Source organism: Mauremys mutica, chromosome 3 (assembly GCF_020497125.1).
Source record: "Mauremys mutica isolate MM-2020 ecotype Southern chromosome 3, ASM2049712v1, whole genome shotgun sequence".
NCBI classification, from domain to species: Eukaryota; Metazoa; Chordata; order Testudines; family Geoemydidae; genus Mauremys; species Mauremys mutica.
In genome coordinates, this window is record NC_059074.1 from 146228027 (window position 1) to 146244439 (window position 16413).

The 16413-nt window shown below is 38.7% G+C and overlaps 1 protein-coding gene across 1 annotated transcript in view; it reads left to right on the forward strand.

Moving 5' to 3' along the window:
* TTC27 (tetratricopeptide repeat domain 27) overlaps positions 1-16413 on the forward strand; it is a 202724-nt gene that overhangs the window by 109584 nt on the left and 76727 nt on the right. The window contains exon 10 of the mRNA XM_045011797.1: positions 9052-9165. Coding sequence (XP_044867732.1) covers positions 9052-9165 — 114 coding nt within the window. The remainder of the gene's footprint in view (positions 1-9051; positions 9166-16413) is intronic.

A 16413-nucleotide genomic window follows, 5' to 3' on the forward strand; every position in this document is an offset into this window, starting at 1 on the left:
TTTTCGCTTGTTCCCTAAATGAAGATTTAGAACCTGTTTTATGTGGAAAGCTAATGTACTAACTGTATCAACTGTACTGAAATGTACTGAAGAAATAAATATTAACACAACACAACCACGGTGCATTATAGGTGCTACAAGGCTCAGCTTAGAAATGCTGTAGTATTAGGGATTCATCTTTTTGAACTGGACCTGATATACTTGATGCTCAGTATTAAGGGGTGTATATGTAGTTATCTTTCAGTAGATGAGAAGTGGCATTGCTACATCACAAAACTTTCTATCACCAGTTTGCTGAACAATAAATCTAGGGAGTAAAGGAAAAGGCATAATAGCATGCAAGAGACTTGACTGCATCCATAGAAAATTGGAGGCAATTTCTTCTAAGATGGACATCTCACAGTAGAGAAGCCATTTGCCTGAGTACAAGGCCATGTTCTCAAAGGGATCAGTGAAAATCAAAACTTTCTGCATAAAGTGGATGTGATGAAGAATGAGGCCCAAATAGTCTCAAAATTGTGAGAGTGCTAGAGAAGCTAGAGCAAAAGCTCTTCCATGGCTAGTCTTTCTTAAATGGATTATAAACCTCTTCAAGTCATTGAATTTCATTTCTGCCTAGAGACTGCTTCTCTCTGTCAAGACTGCACTTATGTCCTTTTAAATTATCCTTATAAGAAACATAATTCTTATAACAGCTATATTTGTAGGGCATTTAAAATTTCAATATATTAGGGGATTTACACTGCCTATATACTATATCTCTCTAAGGAGATAACACTCTTAAATGTTGAAAGTCAGCTATGCCAAATAGGATTAGAATTTGTAATAGTGTATCTAGAATAACATGCAGTGAAATTCTACTGGAAAAATCTTCTTCACAACTGTAGAAGATATGAAGGTTTTATAGCAAATAAGGGTAGGTCTATACTTACCGCGCGGGTCGACGCGGAGAGTTCGACTTCTCGGAGTTCGAACTATCGCGTCTAATCAAGACGCGATAGTTCGAACTCCCCGCGCGCTCCGGTCGACTCCGGAACTCCACCACTGCGAACGGCAGTGGCGGAGTCAACCTTGGAGCCGCGGACTTCGATCCTGCGGCGTCTGGACCCTCCCCCCCCTTAGTGTAGACCACGCCTAAGATGTGATTAGTGAATATGGATGTTTACAACTTCTACTCAGATTGTTTTATACACAAAGTGACCTTATTCCTGTAAGTAATCAGCTTACTTCTGTTCAAAACAGCGAATCTTTAGAGATGCTCAATTTTCTTCATATTAGTATGTATCATCCTGATATTGATACATGAAACGAAGTATTAACTGCATCTCTTGTGCAGTACTTGTGAGGATGAGGAATTAATAGGTGGTGCTCAAGGTACCACATTGAGTGGTGTAAATTCCCAAATAGTTATTTGGAAATACTATATGTCATTCCAGTGTACTGTAGTACAATCTCTTTATCACAAAAGTTGAACTTACAAATGTAGAATTATGTACAAAAAAACCTGTTTTATTTTTTAATGCAATGTAAAACTTTAGTGCCTACAAGTCCACTCAGTCCTACTTCTTGTTCAGTCAGTCACTCAGACAAACACATTTGTTTACATTTGCAGGAAATAATGCTGCCCACTTCTTGTTTACAATCTCACCTGAAAGTGAGAACAAGCATTTGCATGGCACTGTTATAGCAAGTGTTGCAAGGTATTTTATGTGCCAGATATGCTAAACATTTATATGCCTCTTCATGCTTTGATTTTAGGCTCTCAAGTTTTACATTGTTTTGGTTTTGAGTGGTTATGTAAAAAAAATTCTACATTTGTAAGTTATGTATAAAAATACAGCGTATCCTCCCCAAAGTCGCAGCACTTATTCTTTAACTGTCAAATGAATTAACAGAGAATTTACAAGTAAATCTCTTAATTAGTTTAGGAGTGACAGTTATTTTAAAACGTGTAACATCATGAGAGAATAGTTAGTGTTAAGTATCTTTTAATTCAGTTTCATCTGGTCTGGGAGGACTACAAACATTAAAGCTACTTAGTCATAATCATATAAATGTTGCAAAGTAATACAGGGCAGAGTTAAGGTTGTATAGGTGCCCAAATTGTGCATTTTCATACCTTAACATGTTTGGATTTGTTAAGTTTAAACTCTCTCTTTCCTGCGAAAGAGAGAGAATTGAAGTTCTATGACAAACAATTGGTTAATCCACAGCCAAATTCCATATCACTAAATGCATACACTATTAAACTAAGCTAGCTATTGGAAAGATTGAATAAAAATAAGATCACCCATGAGAATGCTGAAGATATGTACTGGGATAATTTTGTAAAATTAAGATATTGATGTAAGTAGAGCTAAAAATTAATAGATTTCTTGTGAATTGCCAGATGTGCTTGTAACTAATGTATTACTTTCCACAAAAATTTTAGTCACTAAGCAACAAAATATTTTGATTGTATTTAAATCTCTATTTAAACGATTTTCTGCACTTAAATAGAACAGTGCTATAAACTGGAATGGCAAACAAGATTCTTTATAAACCCAACAAAAATAGTAAATACAGTTAGTGTAACTTAATGGTGTTCTATTAAAAATATATTTGGTAATAGTAATATACAGTATAGTTGTATGATTTATTTTAGACTTTCTTAGTACCTTCAGCTCAACGAAAGTTTGGTGAACAATAGAGTGATGTGATAGAAACTTGATAATAAGTAAAAGAGCCCATCCTTCAAAACACAAATGGAATATGAACGGTGTTAGTTTTTGAATTAGAATGTTTATTTTGACTGGTGATTATCTGTGGAGAGATGTGCTGTTTTGATTTTTTGTTTTGTATATATTTTAATAAGAAGGACACATACAGCCTAGATAGGCATTTATCTATGTTGTATTTTAAACCAAAGTCAGTAAATAACCTCTGTTTGTCAAACCAGAGATTTACAAGTTCACATACAAAATAGCTGAACAAAAAATGTTAATATAAACTGACTTGCTGTGTTATGGACCAGGACAAGACAGGAATCTGCTGTCAAAACCAAACTTGTGGTTACAATTAAATCTTTCTCTAAGACTCCCTGATGTATATCTTTAATCCTTCTCATTCAACCACTCAGATGGATTTTGCATTTGAAACTGCTTGTGTAGCAGTTTGGGTGTTTCACTGCTGTGTGCATGTGTGCCTTGAGAGATCCAGTATGCTTCACTTCAGCACTCAGTTCTGTGGGTTGTGTCAGTAGCAGTGCACAGGGGTGGTCTTGCCATGTTGATTGTCAGCAGTGAGATGGGATATGAGTGGACTGTGGGTTTAATCATGAGTAAGTGAAAGTATAGTGTTAGTTGTCATAGTGGGCATAAGGGTGAAGGGGTTGTAAAATTTAACAGACATGATCATATTTCTGTGTGTGTATAAAGCAGGTGTAAATTTCTCCTGTTCAGTACAGTTCACCTGAACACTTTAGACAAGGCGTCGCTCTCTTAAAGGGATAATGTGTTCTGAAAGTTCTACACTATCTACAAAGGTAGAGTGTGCATGTCCCCTTGAGCCACTTAATTCCTGTGACAATATACTGCCTTTAAAATCCTTTACCTAATCTTGCTGCACATACATGTGTCAATCTCTTTTGTGCTTTAGATTGTTGTGTACCATTCTAAAGAGCCAAACTTGTCTTTCAATAAACAGCATTTCCAATAGCGCTTCCCCAAAGGGGCAGTGGGTATGGCACAGTAGCTGCGATCAACATTGTAACTGAATAAAATCAGTTGGGGGACAATCAGAGCCATAGTTTGAGCCCCACGTGTGCATAAAAAATAAGAACTTAATCTTGTAAAATTTGGGGGGAGGGAGAGGATTGCTCAAATGACCTCAAATATGAACCACGAACCGTATCCAGAACTCCGCGAAGCGTGGCAAATTTCAAGTGAGCAAGTGGGTTTTAGAGCAGCCTTGTCAAGCTTAACTACAGCAGAGCTGATGCCCTGCTATGATATTTTCTTTCAGCTGAAATGAAGAATATCAAAAAGCCTCAGCAAATCAGTGGAAAACATTTCACAATCAGAAGGTTCTATATTCTGAATATTATCTCCTTGATCCTGGCTGTGAGGGTGCTGCTGTCCAGTTCACCATCTACATGCAGCCTCAGAGAGTTGGTAAGATGTCATGGGCTCATGTGCCAGCAATTTAAATATCGAGGCCCATTGCTTTGATGAAATCAGCCCCTGGATGAAGAACAGCAGATTGAAGCTGAATCTTAGCAAAATGCTGGTGGTCAGAGATGAGCACTTTGAGGAGGTTGTACCCACAATATGGTTTCCTTTGGTTAAAGGGCACACACCCAAAATTGGTGAATTTAGTCCATTGCTTAGGTGTTCTCCTGGATTCCTCCCTGAAGCTAAGCAATTATATAACAGTGTTTTGAGTAACACTTTCTACTGTCTCTGGTTAGCTAAGAGATTATATCCTTTCTTGGTGCCTCAGTTGCACATTCCTTCATTGCCTCCCAGCTGGACAACAGCAATGCAATATACTAATGCATGAATCCATCAACTGCTAGGCTAGTCCAACTAGTTTAGCATATGCCAATGTATTTCCTCAATAACATGCACTTTTATCAAACCTGTCCTCAGTCCTCTGAAACTCTTTTCCAATAGAATATTGAGTCAAGTTCAAGGTTTCAGTCCTTAATTTTTTAGTGCTCAGTGGCTGGAGCCCAAGATAAATGAGAAATATATTAAAATTACAAACAAGACAATAACACAAGAAAATTGTCTTTCTTTTAACCAGAATATTTTCCCAGAGGAAACACTGAAATACCAGGTTCATGCATGGAGTGGATGGAGCAAGCGCCTCTTCCACCTCCCTTCTTCAAAAATCCATTTAATATAAAGTTCTCAAAGATAGGCTCTGAAACTCCAGGATCAGGACTGTAGTCAACATTGTAAGTCTTTCCATTGACTTCAGTGCACGCTGCATCAGGCCCGTAAACCTTCAGGCTAAGCCTGTCATTTTGGCCAAGGCAGCCAAGTACTAGACTAGAGCTCAAATTTTATTGGCCTCTAAATGTTTTTGTTCTTATTAACGAAGGTGGAAAAGTCAAGGTGCCCCAAACTCCTCCCACCCTTTGGACAGGTTTTTCTTTAAAAATTTGCTTTTTAACTAAGCAGACTTGGAGCTCTGTTTTAACTTTTAAGTTAAGCTCTTCAACACTTTTCTCATTAAATGGATTTTTAGAGGCCTTTAATGTCTTAGAGGGATGCTGTGTCAGTTTATGGAGCAAAGCCCAGATCTTGCAAAGATATGCTTGAGTAACAATGCATGTGAGGTAGTTCCGTTGAGCTCACTGTATCTACTTACTTGTGCATAGTTGGTTGCAGGATTGGGCCACTTTTTAACAAGATACATTGTTACTAATACTTTACATTAACGCCAAAAGGCTCTTTAAGTAAACTTTTCACAATTAATGCTGGTTGTTTCCCTTTAGCCTTCATTCATTCCATTGTATGAAAAGAAGTTAGTCTTTCATGTCTGTTTCTAGTTAATTTTGCTTCCAACATCAGTACTTCAGTTTTGGGTTACAAATACTGTGTCGGAATATTTAAATGCAACCACGCCTCTTCTAAAGGAAACACTTATGATCAAGTTTCATAAAATCTTTTACCAGATTTAAATTTTGGGTCTAGACCTCTCTGAAAGTGTGCTTTTAAGACCAGATCAGATTTTCCCTAATTTCATTTTCTCCTTCTGGTCCTCAGGATCATATTCCAAGTTGTTGGTTTTTTTGCCTCTAAAATGTAGAAAGACCCTTTCTGAGACACTTAATTTATTTTTAACTGTACAGTAGATGTAAAAAATGAGACACCCACCAGAAGTGAAGTAACAGGTGTGTGTGTGCTACCCAGCTGAAAAATAACCAAGAATTTTGTTCACTTGAGCCCAGTCATATACTCCCTCACAGGTCTTGTTAACCTGCAAGTTTGAAATATATATTTTACGCAATGCGTGCCTTGTAAAGAGAGGTCATGGTGTGACTTGATTTCTTTTTACAAACATGAAAATACCTCTCTGCCACAAGTGGAATAACTTACAAAAGCTTTCACTTTGCTTTTGTTTGTATTGATATAGTGTTTCAGTATAAATTACCTGGATGAATTAGTGAAACAGTTTCATAATTAGTCACTCATGGGGATAGTGCTCTACTTCATTTGTGTGTGAGGTTTATTTTTAAAAAAAGAAGTGCTTGATGTCTGGTGATTTAACGTGGCAGAGCTTTAGAAACCCTCTCAAAGTAAAAACTTTGCCTGGGCAAGTAGCCTGAGTGGGACCAGGGAACAAGTGGCTCTTTCACTTGAGGTCACAAAAGAAAAAAGTAGCAGAACAGCCTCAAGCTTCCCAGTTACTTTAGGATCCAAATGTCCTGTTCTTTTAAAAGGGATGAGGAGGAAAGCACAAAATAGCCTAGACACTACTATTCTTCAGAACAATTCTAGGGGTGTGCAAGCAAGGCAGTTGCCTTGGGCACCAACTTCAAGAGAACACCATACCTCTGTGACACTCAGGGTTTTTTGGTGAGTGGTGGTTAGGTGTTGTTTTTTGTTTGTATGCCTGACCGCTGGAGCAGCAATTAACCTTTTTCCACCCTGACTGATAAAATTGCTTCAGGCTGCTCCTGATTCTTCTCTAGGAGGAGAAGCACAAGATTGTAGAATGGAACAGATGCTACATCTCCTTAGAAAGGAAGAGGAACAGGGTTGCTGGAACTGCTGCTGTTCATTTAGTGGAGTGGTGTCAAGAAGCCAGAGCACTCCATGTGGAGAAGAGCTCCTGGGAGGCTGAGGGTCTCTTGCATGTCCAGGAGGGCTGCTTGTTTATTTGGAGCAAGGTGGGAGTCCTAGAACTCTTTAATGGGGTTGATACAAAGTATGCTAGCCTTGTGGAAGATTACTTGCGTTAGTATGCTCCCATTCCCCAAAGCCGCTGCTTTATTAGTTCTCACGTCTTCCCTACTCCCAAATAGTAATTGCTGTACAATTTCTGATTGGAAATCATCTTATCCATTATTTATACTGTCATCTAAACCAAAGTGCCACATTGTCTGTTGCTGAGAATCTGTTTATCTGCTGTATTAGTATTTCTATTTTTCATTTTATAAATATGGAAGAAAAAAATTATCAAGATCCCTTGTTAGTTGGAGAAGAGTTCTCTTTGCTGGGGAGAACTGAAGCAGTGAATTTTCCCATTTCAAAATGTTCTATTTTGTGTACAAAAAGTTGCATAACTTCGTTGGTCTTTCAATTTTTTCTGTCCTTCCAACAGCTCATCCCCTTATTTTTTTCTTTTCTCTGTTTAATTTCTAAAATGAACATAATGAAGACTTCTTGTGAAGATTCTTTTTCAATGAGCAGATTTATTTCTGAAATTGTTTTATTAAGCAGTTTTCTTAGTTTATAGTAAGTAGCACAGTACATTAAAGTATGTTATGCATGTTTTTTTTCCAAGCTTGATTTATTTTTTATTGTTTCCAGGTATATTATTTTAAAATTTAGTGATGTGTATTAATGTCTGGTTTTAGCCACCAGTAGAACTATAAAGCCTTAAGTCAACTTACCCCGGTAGTGAAGACAAGCCCATAAAGTCTCATGACTTCACCTAGGCCTAGACTAACTATTGCTGTTTCCAAAGTATTAATAGTTGATTGACAGGGAGAGATGTGGTTTTATACCTCTGAAGAAGATATATTCGTGTCTATTTATTGTTTTGTCTACAAATTACTGTTGCACTCTGTGAAATGAAGAGTATTGCACTTGTCCAAATTTTAGTTCCTGAAAGTGTACTTAGGAATGTTCAGTTGCTTAATCATTTTGGGTTGTGGGGTTTGTGTTTATATTCCCACATTTGGGAACCTTGGATGTAGCTGAAATACCTTTCACTGAGAAATTTATATTGGCATCTACCTTCAACTAGTTAAAACTTTTTTTTTCATTTAGTAAAAATAAAATGCAAACACAGATAATGGTAGCATACCCACATCTGACACCAGACTGGAAGGGACTAAAGCCATCTATATGGAATCAAGTGTGTTGAGGCCACTCTGGCTACCCCTTTCTTAATGACCTCCTGTGATGAAGTGGCTCCCCTAAAAATTGTAGCTTAGAGATTGGATGATAACTGGTGAGGTTGCTGGCATCAAGAGAGGGCTTTCTGAGTAATGACCTCACGCTGTTTCTTTAAGGGCAGCTGTCACTCAGCTTCAATATGGAGGAAAGTAGGATGAACTAAAAACTCCGCACTAACATACAGCTATGAGCTAAGTTTGTAGCTCAGTAATGATTGACCACCGTGTTCTTAACACGTGTAGCATAAACCTCAGTGAAAGAAAGTGGACAATACCTCACCATTGAAGGTGGCGCACGTATATAATCGCCTGCTTAGATTCATCTCCCATGGTGCTAAACAAATCAGCCCAGGGAAGACAGATATTTTCAGCTAACAAGTAGAAAACTCCACACAGCAAGAAACTGCGTAGAACAAAACAAGTAAAATTCACTAGATTACCAACAACTCTGATAAATTCTGCCGAGCACAACTTTGTTTATACTGTAACACCAAATAACTACTTTTTTGTTGTATCAGAGCAACTATTTAGGGAAATAAATAAGAAACCCTCCTTCCTGTAATCACCTTCCATGTGTGTTTTCACCATTTGTTCTCAGTCTTGCTTCCTTGTTGATTCACTAGTCACAAGTTCTATTCTATGTGTGCGCTCTCTCTCTCTCTCTCTCTCTCTCTCAGATGAACTTTATTCAGATGAAATGGCATAGCAATAAATCTTTGGTCCAGCCATTTTTGGTCCATGGTTATCTAATAGACCAGCAAATGCATACATGTAATGTCTTCAATTTACCAATAAGATACCATGACAGAAAATTTGAATTTCAGAATAGACTGCAGTTTAGGCATACCTGCTTGAGCAAGTGAGATGTTGAAAATTACCATCAAATCTCATTTTTTTTACCACTTTAACCTTTTTTTTTTCTTTCATCCCTTCATTAGTGTTTACTTTCACAACCTAAATTCTGGGCCATTCAAACTTCAGCCTTACTTCTCCGGACAAAGCTTGAGAAAGGAAGTACTCGTCGAGTGGAACGGGCAATGAGGCAGACTCAGGTAGGTCTTCCATTGTTACTGCTTCCAATCCTCATACATATTCTCTGACAAGCATTTGGACAGCCAGCTTTGAAAGAAAGCTAGCATTTTTCAAAGTATTTAATTTTGTAAATAAAAACGCTTTTTTACATTAATTCTTTGGAAGGTTGAAACCCAGAATCTGTTTCCTTAACTTTTCTTCTTTCTGTGACATTCAAATGGTTATTTTGTAGTGGTTTGTGAATGCAAAACCTATTAGCTAACAAAATCCACAAAACATTTCAGTTGTGAGGTATGTTCCCTTACCTATAATTCTATAGAACTTTAACTTTTCTGTGGAACATTTTTTAAAATAGTCTGCCATCTTTACAAATTTAAAGTTGGTTCATGTCAGTGGTCAGCAGGCATTTCCCATGCATCTGTTTGTCCTTAATAGCTCTCACATGTAAATTTCATGAGTTAAGGGCTGTGTGGATAAATCCTGAGGAACTGTTGTTTCACCAGAAACCTTTATTAGTTAAATGTGTGGTGAATCTGCATTGGGGCAAATACGTAGCTGCTTTTTTCTTCTAGATCAGGAGGATAGTGGGCTGCTAGCAGGGCAAGATCCCTTGGCAGTTAAGAAGAAGGGTGTCCAAAGCCTTGGGATAAGTGTCACATTTGAAGTCAGTTAGAAGAGGGCCCATCAAGTGCTAGAGCCGTAGAGTCTTATCAGCTGAATTGCCTACAATATTTGCCTCAGCCATGGTACACCTGGCATATTAACAGAGACTGTCAATACAAAATTGGTAACATGGTGTGCTGGAATCATCATTGGTTTTATAAACTACCACTTTCAATGCTCAGGAAAGTAGTTTAACTAGTAATTAGCTGAAAGTGAGGAGAGATTACTCTTTCTTGGTTTTTTTTCTGGATACTTTTGGTTGTCCTGATCAAATTTCTGCATAATGAAGTTTGGATCCATGAAAATAAGGTTAGAGGGAGTTTTCATCCAGTATTTTTCAGGAAGTACTGGATGAAAAAACAGGAAACAGCAATCAAGAGCTAAAAGAGAGCGCTTACTTGAATGTGTTTAATGATGACCTCGATAATATATTAGTGTCTAAATGGGGCCAATGATTGTCCAAAGATACATTTTAGTTGGCATTGTGTGCTTTTTTTAGTGGTGATACTCCTGAGCATAAACTCCCTATACCTTGATTAAAGGGACTGAACGAAAATGAACAGACAGTATGGATGGGGTAGGGTGAAGAGAGGAAAGGTGGGAGAGGAGCTGGAGGAGAAGAGTGATAGCTTTAAATAGCTCTCTCCCCACAAATGGTAGCTGCCATTTCAGCAGCAGTTTTTGGACCTCCATCCATTTTCTGTTGCACAAAAATAAAGTGGGAACTGTTACTAATGGAAGGTGAGTTGGAATAAGTTGTTGAACCACAGAATGTTACCAAAAGTGCATCTGAAGCTCTAGTGATAGGATTAGAAAGAAGAGGTTCAAATAGTCCAGGAAACTTGTTTGTTTTAAAAGAAAAGAAGAAAAAAAGGTGGTTGAGTGGGGAAAGAAAGATCTGATTTTTAAATATTTGAGTAAAGACAGGGCTATAACTTACTACTGCAAGGATCGGCAACCTGCGGCACGCGGGCTGATTTCTAGTGGCACGCTGCTGCCAGCTGGGGTCCCGGCCGCCGGCCCCTCTCAGCCTGCCGACGGCCTGGGTTCTGTCCATCCAGGCCAGCAGCAGGCTGAGCAGGGCTGGCAGCTGGGACCCTGGCTGGCAGGGGCTAGCGGACGGAACCCCAGACCGGCAGCAGGCTGAGCGGCTCAGCCCGCTGCCGGTCTGAGGTTCTGCCTGCCGCCTGCGCTGCTGGTCTGGCATACAAAACCTTTTACTGGCACGCGAAACCTTAAATTAATGAAGACTTAGCACACCACTTCCCAAAGGTTGCCAACCCCTGTACTACTGTGTCTGATGCATATGTGGCATAAGTATACTTCACCATCAGATTGCTTCTTACAAAGATTTTTTTCCTAAAGAAAAGGAAATTGATTCTTACCTAGTAAGCCACTTCAAGGAGTGTACAAAGCAGCTACTTGTAGATTACTCAGGCAGTTGAAGGAGTGAGACTAAAGTCATCCTGCTTCACAGTACACACAAGGCCTGGTACCAGTAATCTTTTAATGCTCTCTCTATTGTGGTTTGATCTTTATGGTTACAGTGGATACCTATACACTCAGAACTTTTGTCAGTTAGTCAGATTCCTCCTTTCCTAATCATGTTCTCCAGTTTGTTAGCTGCACCTTGTGGTAGCACACCTCTTTGTCAGTCATTTCACATGATTTTCCCAATATTGCTAAGATATAGGGGTGTGTGTGTGTATCTCTTGCTTTCCTTACCTTGGCAGCCTAGGAATTTGCCTGTTAGCAGGAATGAAATGTATGTCTTTGGGGAAAAAAAATGTTTTTAATAAGAGTTTAGTAGAGCTGGGAGTAGAGTGGCAATCTGTGGGATAATCATTGTCTAAGATTGAAAGGTCACATGAAATCTTGTTTTATGTCTCTTAGTCATACACAGATGTATGTGGTTGAGAATTTGATCTCAACTGCTATGTAATTTTCACTTACAGAACTTTGGAGTGTCATTTTCTGCAAGCAACTGAAGTTTTTCTGCATGTATCAAAAAGGGAGGGAATGATTTCTTGGTTCTAATTATTTCTTACTAGAAGGGCACTAGACATTTTCTTTTCTGCAGTTAGTGTTTAATTCTTTCTAATTATAAAAAAATGTTTAGTGTGTGGTTATGGAAAGAACAGAGGAAGTTGACCCTTATTCCTGGTTCAGATCCCTTTTTCAGGAGAAAGGTCTCTGAACAACAGGATATTCCAGCAGATAACCAGGTTCCTCAGAACACTAGAGAGGCCTCACTAATTCAGCAGGCAATTGCATAGTTGCAAACTGCTGCATCAAGGAGAGTGACAGCTTCTGGTCAGAGTTGTGGATTCACAGTATTGAAGAGCCAACATACTATAGTAGACCAAACAAGACGAGACACAAATAATTTTGATAGCACTTTACTGACTCACAAGTCCTTGGGTTTTCCATTTAAATCACATGGTTCTTGGCACCATCTTTGTTCCTTTCAGTAAGCAACTACATTCTTTTTCAAAGATCCGCTTCCACTAAGATCTAGGAAAAATGAACCTAGCAGTGTGACACTGAACAGAATGCTCTGCAGAAAGCATGATATTCAGAAAAAGTCATCCAGACACTTCTCACAGCCTAGAAACCTTCTACCACACAGCTATGTTCTGCACATTGGAATAGGTACATTATTTTGTGTATGGAAACAATTAACAACCAGCTGTCTATACTACAGTTTCTGTGGGATATTTCAGCCAATATTTTTAAGGGACAAGCCTCTGCACTTATTTTGGCATTATATTCATAAACATTTTCTCAAAGCAGCTGAAAAAATTAAGCCTCCTAGGTTTTTTTCAAATGCTTCATTTAGACCCTTAACTCAGTTTTGAAGGTACTTAGCTCTCTTCCTTTAGAGCTTTTCCATTCGGTGTCACTGTATTTCATGAAGGTCTTAGTAGTAAGTCTCAGCTTGGAGACTCTCTGAGCAGGAAGTCCTCGTAGTGGAAAACAGTATTGCACCTTCTGCACCTACAAAGTGGTACCAAAAGTAATTACAAAGAAGAATACAATTATCCATAAATCCCAAGCATATAGTGCACTTTTTTTTTTGTCCACACCCTAGGATGAAAGAGCAGATGATACTACCTTGATTTTAACAGAACTGAACTATTGAGAAAATCCAGATCCCTGTTCCTTATACAGTCAACCTAGCTGCAGGGCACGGAAAGCTCATAAATATCATCCCCTAGATCTAAAATTGAGTAGAAAAATTCAATGCAGCCTGAAAATGCCTTCATGCCCCCTAAGAATCTGCGCATTAAGTCTCTGTTTGGACAAGCCCTTGATCTGAAAAAGCCTATGCATTGGCAGAGGAAATTGATAAAGCAACCATGCTGTCCAACATACATGCCTGTGCTAGTTGCTACAAAATAGAGATTCTCAGTTGGCAGCTGATGCAGCTTTTGGCTGGAGGATACTTCACACTGAAACTCTTACTCTGCTCAAGTCAGTAGTGATCATTGGTCATGTCCCCTCTTTTCCTTCTCTTCTCCCCACTTTTCTTTGGCTACTGCTGGCTACCCCATGAGTAAGGGTCAGTGGGCAGGCTAACTCAGGGCAGAAAGATTGTCTGAACTATAATTTCTCTTTCCCTAAGAAAGGCAGGTCCACTGACCTGAAATGCACACACAGACACACCAAATGAGCTAACCTAACTTTGGGCTGCTTTCGAATATATATAATACTTATGTGTTCAGTTCATGATAATAGCTGGGATCAATAACCTTACCTTTTTCAAGATTAATTTCTGGTCAGGAAGCAAAGGGGCCAGTTTTAAACACATTCTTAGTACTTCAATCGACAGCTTTGGGTGCTCCAAAGACTGCAGAGAAAGTATGTGACCTATAAGTAAAATTTGTGGACATGATTTTCTTAGAAGAAAAATTAACAGTGAGACGCACATTTTTTCTTTAAAAAGAAAAATTATCCAACAAGCCACCCCTTCCCTACAGGTTAGTTACGGGGAATTTAGATGTTTTTAATTACGCTCAGATTATAATTTATATTAACAAAATATATTGTTAAAGCAGACTAGGAAGTATCTACCATGAGCAGATTCATCCTACATGAAATCTTCAATGACTTTTAACATTGAAAAGTGTACACTGAGCATTGATTATCAGTGAGCATCATGCTCAACTTGTCCAGAACAGGAAACTTGTTGTTACATTATTATTCTCATAGTCTGGAAAGGAAGTACTGTATCAGGCTGTCAAAGTGTATTCTTTATAATAACATGTTTCATCAGGGTGTTAACTATTGATGACAGTGCTATAGATCCAAATGATAATAGTATGGGAAGTGCTGTGTGTATCCTCTTCTGCTGTTTCCCTCTCAGCTAGAAATGGAAAGGAAAAACTACGTCAGATGTTCATGAGTGAATTATCTGCCACTAGTGACTGCGGCCTATTCTGTGTTAATTTGATAACTAATGCTTTAGATTTTATGTGGCATTAATTGTTGAAATCAGTTCCTACTGTCTGCTTTCTTCTCTGCCTCCTCTTCAAAAAAAACTTTTTTAGTAAAAAAGACACTAACAGCCTAAATTAATATTATAGTGGTGCCACAGCGCCTCTATAGTTTAGGTTGTATCACAACTTCTGTTTAAAGGTTAACCTTTCTAAGTCCTCTAAAATTGATCTGCTTAGTCGGATTCTTTTGAAATTTGGTGTGCTCCAGAAGGGTGCAGAATAGGGTTAGTGACCCAAACATGGGATCATTTGAGGTAAGGGTTATGGATTTCAGGGTTAAGCACAAGTAGCGAGTAAGAACAATATGCATTTAAAACATATACCACTGATTTGGCATTAATGTCACCACACAGTCCTGAACTAAATAAGCAGCAAGCACTCAGGTCTTTGAATAAGCTGTTATTCTTTGCCTTGTGGTTATCTGCTGCAATTAGTAAAAGAAGGCCTGTGAGCATCAGCCCCCAGGGCAGAGATCTTCACCTCCTCTGTGGTATGGTTGTCTCCCTCTAGGTCTGGCTGAATTAACTGAAGAGTTTGTCATCTTTTTTTTTCCTTTATACTAGGGGGTGGAATTGGTCTCCACCACTGGAGATTCCCTGCTAAGCATGCTCCATGGGTTTATGAACTTTTTTCATTTTTGTTTACCTGGTAGTCCCAGGCTAGCTGGAGTCAGGGGACAGCTGCTTCACTCTTCTGGCAAACAAACAAAAAACCCCACTGAGTACTGCTATTTAAAAGGAGCAGCAACAGAAGCACGGGGTACGTGAGCACAGGGATGAGCTGCATTTGTGTACCTTCAGGATCCAGTATGCATAGTTTAGTGGAGAATTGTATATGTTGTATAATTAGCAGGACACAGGTTTTATTACAAAGGATATTGTCAATAATAAGCTGGAGTATGAGAACCTTCTAAGCATTTATTATCTGCATGCACTCTAGGTAAAGTGAGAATAATTGGACTCAGGTGTAGCTGTACCAAATAGTGGAGACAGTAATTAGCTCTGCTTGTTACGGTGTGTTTGCAAGGTCTGTGAATTACTTTGAGGTTGTGTGACAGAGCTGTGATCATGATTTGGGGAGATTTGTGTTTTCCATCCTTTTGTCTAATGAACACCCGCTAAATCAATGGCAGAGTGCACTCTGGTTGACCCCGGTACTCCAGCTCCCCGAGAAGATAAGGTAAGTCAACAGGAGAGCATCTACTGTCGACATGGTGCAGTGAAGCCACCAGGGTAAGTCAACCTAAGCTACATTGACTCCAGCTACATTATTCACGTAACTGGAGTAGCGTAACTTACGTCAACTTACCCCTGTAGTGATGACAAGCCCTGTGTATTTCCTGGCTTTCAGAAGTTTGAGTTTTGCTCAACTCAAAGTTCTGCAAAGGGACAACATACTATCAAGCAACCTTCTCTCTGGGTGTTAATATAGTTTTTTGCCATTGGACTTTTAATTAGTTTGCTAATGTTAGAAATTTAAAAGTGAAATTTGTTTGCACAGATTTGTGGTCTGACAAACAAAAAATATTCAAGGCTTAGACTCTATCACATCAATCTTCCTAAAAAAGTATGTGACTTGGGGCTTTCCTTCACATCCGAAACCACCATGTCTTCCAATACTGTCCTAACCAGCAACCCCTGGACCAACATACTCTAATTGCCAGTATGTTCCTGTATTTCAAAGGTTTGATATAGTGTGAATTCATGCAGGCAAACTCCAGAAATTTTAGAGCCAGCCCAACAGTGCGGCTGCTACTTTTAGCTGTCATCTTTATCTAAATACCTTAAGAATTCTTAACCTTCCCTCCCCCTTCAGTGTAGCAGGCTAGTGTAGATAGGGTGCCTTACTGGGAGTTAGGAGAGCTAGGTGCTTTGTTCCTGACTGTGTTACTGATTCTACTGTGTGATCTTGAACAGAACACTTAATTCTCTGGTTCTCTGTTTTCCTCACCTGTTAATGGAGGCTAATAATAATAATATTCCAACTTAGTAAAGCACTTTGAAAATACTGATGAAAAGTGCTATATAATTGTGCTAATGTTTCTGATTACTTATTACTGTTTGAGCAACTTCTCAGGAATTAGCAACAATAGACTCTTACAGCCAC